The sequence below is a fragment of the Volvox carteri genome, assembly GCF_000143455.1.
Source record: "Volvox carteri f. nagariensis unplaced genomic scaffold VOLCAscaffold_42, whole genome shotgun sequence".
NCBI classification, from domain to species: Eukaryota; Viridiplantae; Chlorophyta; class Chlorophyceae; order Chlamydomonadales; family Volvocaceae; genus Volvox; species Volvox carteri.
In genome coordinates, this window is record NW_003307585.1 from 761,429 (window position 1) to 764,365 (window position 2,937).

Sequence of the window (2,937 nt, forward strand, 5' to 3'; positions counted from 1 at the left end):
CTGCCACGTCCCGTTTGAGCCCGAATCTTGTTCATATCCTTACCACCATCCTTGCGCTTGTCCTGTTCCTTGCGATTCTCCTGCTCGTGTCCTTGGAATGTAAAATGGCAAGGCATAATGTCAGTGTATGCACCTGCATGATGGCCACTTACTGCCGGTGCCGTCTAGTCCCCCTTTTCCTGCTTTCCCCTGCTTGCCTGCGAATGAATGGTGCGCCATTATAGAGGAAGAAAGACAGATTCTTGTTATGAAGATGCTAATTCATTGGGCTTTACCTTACACTGTCGTCATTGGAGGATCAGCGTGAGTATAAGAAATGCATACGCGCTAAACAACAAATTCAAGATAATCTTATTAGTGCAATGCGCGCAATGAATTACTGCCCTGAGGACACGGGCTGCACTGGGCCTTACGCCCAACTTACTCCCAACTCCCAACAAACCCTCTTACTTAACGCAAGCTCGCATAAGTTGTTGCGTCAGAGACAAATGCCAAAGGAGAAGATACCTCCTCTAACGGTTGAAATACTGAACCACCACGGCGCTTCGTGCCGAGCCGCAAGAGGGCCAAAGACGTGAGAGCTGCCAGACAGGCACGCACACCGAAACTCCCGAAGCCAAACGCCTCGAAAGACCTCCGAACGACACCCCAGCAGCAGGGGCGGCGGACGCGCCACCTCTACGCAGGCAAAAGAGGGAACAAGATAAACGCAAAGCGCCAACAGACTGACCCACTGCCACCGACGCGACGGATCACTCAACAGTTGCTGACGGACACCCACTGAAGGAAGGGCGATAGGAAGCCAAAACATGTGCCCGCTCAGGGGTGACCAAGCGGCCAAAACTAGGGGCTTGAACTGAAACACCGGGTCTGCAACAATGACCGCTCCACGCACCCAGGTCACCGACAGCAGAGAAAACGGACGAAGAAAAGACACAGACCTAACACGACAAACAACAAACACAAGGCCGCGAAATGGAGACACACGAACCCATTCAGCGCCAAAAGAAGTACTCGAACTTAGTCCAGAACCAGCGGTGTTGGAACCGGCGGTACCATCGGATATCAAACAAAGCGAAACCGCACCGAAATCAGGGGAATTCCAATCGCTGGTGACACAACACGATGAAAAAACCAACTACCTGCACGGTGCCTTCCGAGCGCACACCTTCGCACAACAAATTCCTTCCTATTCACTCGTCGTAACTGCGTGTCCGCTCCCCTGCACAATATGCAATTAAGGCGCTACCTCATTGGAGGTCCCATTGCCCCTACAAGATATTATGAGCCCCCAGGGGGGGCATGAAATGCTAGGAAAGCGCACCTCGGGGGCACACGACCCCGCAATTGCAGCGCCACACTGACCGACCGAGTGCCATGTGAAAGCGCCCACACCACGACTGCACCCGCACTGCCAGACCTGCCAGGAAGGGGGGTAGATAGGTGCTCGACCCTCCCTCATCCGGCACAAACAGCTCCGTATTCGAAGGCAGGAACACAAGGTCAACCGCCAACTCCATAAACTGTTGCCACCAAGGTTGGGCCGTCCAGTACGGCACGACTAGGAAAGACACCCTAGCACTGCTTGAGTGCACGTGTTTTCCACACTGATTAAGACACCACACTGCTGAAAGAACGGAAGAAAGGACTCTAATGCAGGATGGACAGCGTGCAACTCCTTCCAACTGACGTGCTCATAGAGCTCTGGTGCCGACCAATAACCGCGCGCCACACGATCATGCAGGACCGCGCCCCACGAATGGCGCGATGCATCCACTGAAAGCTCAACTTCAGCAGGACCCTGGTGAATAGCCGCCGAGCATTGGTGGGTAGGGATGTCCGCCCACCACCCAAGGTCACGTAACGACCCATGGGGCAAGCACACTCGACCAGGATAACCAACCGGTTGCTTCACATCATCGTAACAATTGCGGAGAAATAAGAGAGCTGGAGTAAGGGCCAATTTGATGCTCTGTGCAAAACTACAAAACTTAGCCAGCTCGCACTTCTGCACCAGACGCTGATTTTTCTTTGCCGTGATCCGCAACCCGATCGCCAGCCACCACAATTTGGCGAGCTTTTGCTTAGGCACCTCAAGCACACCAGCTGCCGTATTGACAGTAATGCCTAAGTGATACACTGACTGCGACGGCTCCCACTGGCACTTGGTGGGATGACATGACAAACCCAAAAACTCGATCATCTCACGCACCCAGCGCGCGCAAAAACGTGCTTGCTCCTCGGAAGTAAACATGATTAGGAAATCATCCAAATACGGTAGTACTCGCGCACCCGGACGTGAAGGACGCTCTGTCTGGGAAAGGGGAAAAAACTTGTGGGCCGAGAGCAAGGGGCGAGGGACACTTGTGACCCTTGCCCGCTGCAGCCAAAGAATCCCGCCAAATTCGCACCACATTGTGCATGTACTGCTGAAGAGACGGTGTCTCTCTGGGACCTAGCAGACACGGCCAAGAGTAATTGGCCGTTACATGTAGTCGGGAGGTCCGCGACCTGCCACCGATAGCCCCTTGCTTGGGCGTAAACATATTGAGTCTGAGGTGCTGTTACCGACACACAGCAGGGGCTTTAAGGTAGCCTGTCCTGACGGGCGGCCTGTCAGTATTCTAGCACCTTGACAGCCGCCAGTCATAACAGCCTGACGTGGGGCCTTTCGCAGGCCACGGGGCGACACGGCACACCCCCTTCACACCAACATGCCCCCTCGAGTCGCACCAGGGGCCTGACTGCAAACTGCTAGTACTGACGAGCTCGCTCGGCCGCCAAGTCCGCGGTCCAGGCCGGCTGCTCAACGCTCAGCAGACACAATCGCAGCTTGCCAGCCTTCAGCCTGTTGGCTTTGCGGTCTGGTGCCGCAGTCCAAGCACACACGGAAAACAGCACGGCACAGCACCTTATGCCCTGCCTACGGCGCCCTTC

At 55.0% G+C, this 2,937-nt stretch overlaps 1 protein-coding gene across 1 annotated transcript; it reads right to left on the reverse strand.

Annotated features, from left to right (window-relative positions):
* Positions 1 to 450: 450 nt before the first annotated feature.
* VOLCADRAFT_95228 (uncharacterized protein) lies at positions 451 to 2,546 on the reverse strand (the record flags this gene model as incomplete). The annotated part of the gene is made up of 4 exons (XM_002954397.1): positions 451 to 678; positions 1,325 to 1,420; positions 1,904 to 2,314; positions 2,412 to 2,546. 4 exons carry the CDS (start codon positions 2,544 to 2,546, stop codon positions 451 to 453), a joined length of 870 nt encoding a protein of 289 aa, XP_002954443.1.
* Between the last annotated feature and the right edge of the window lie 391 nt (positions 2,547 to 2,937).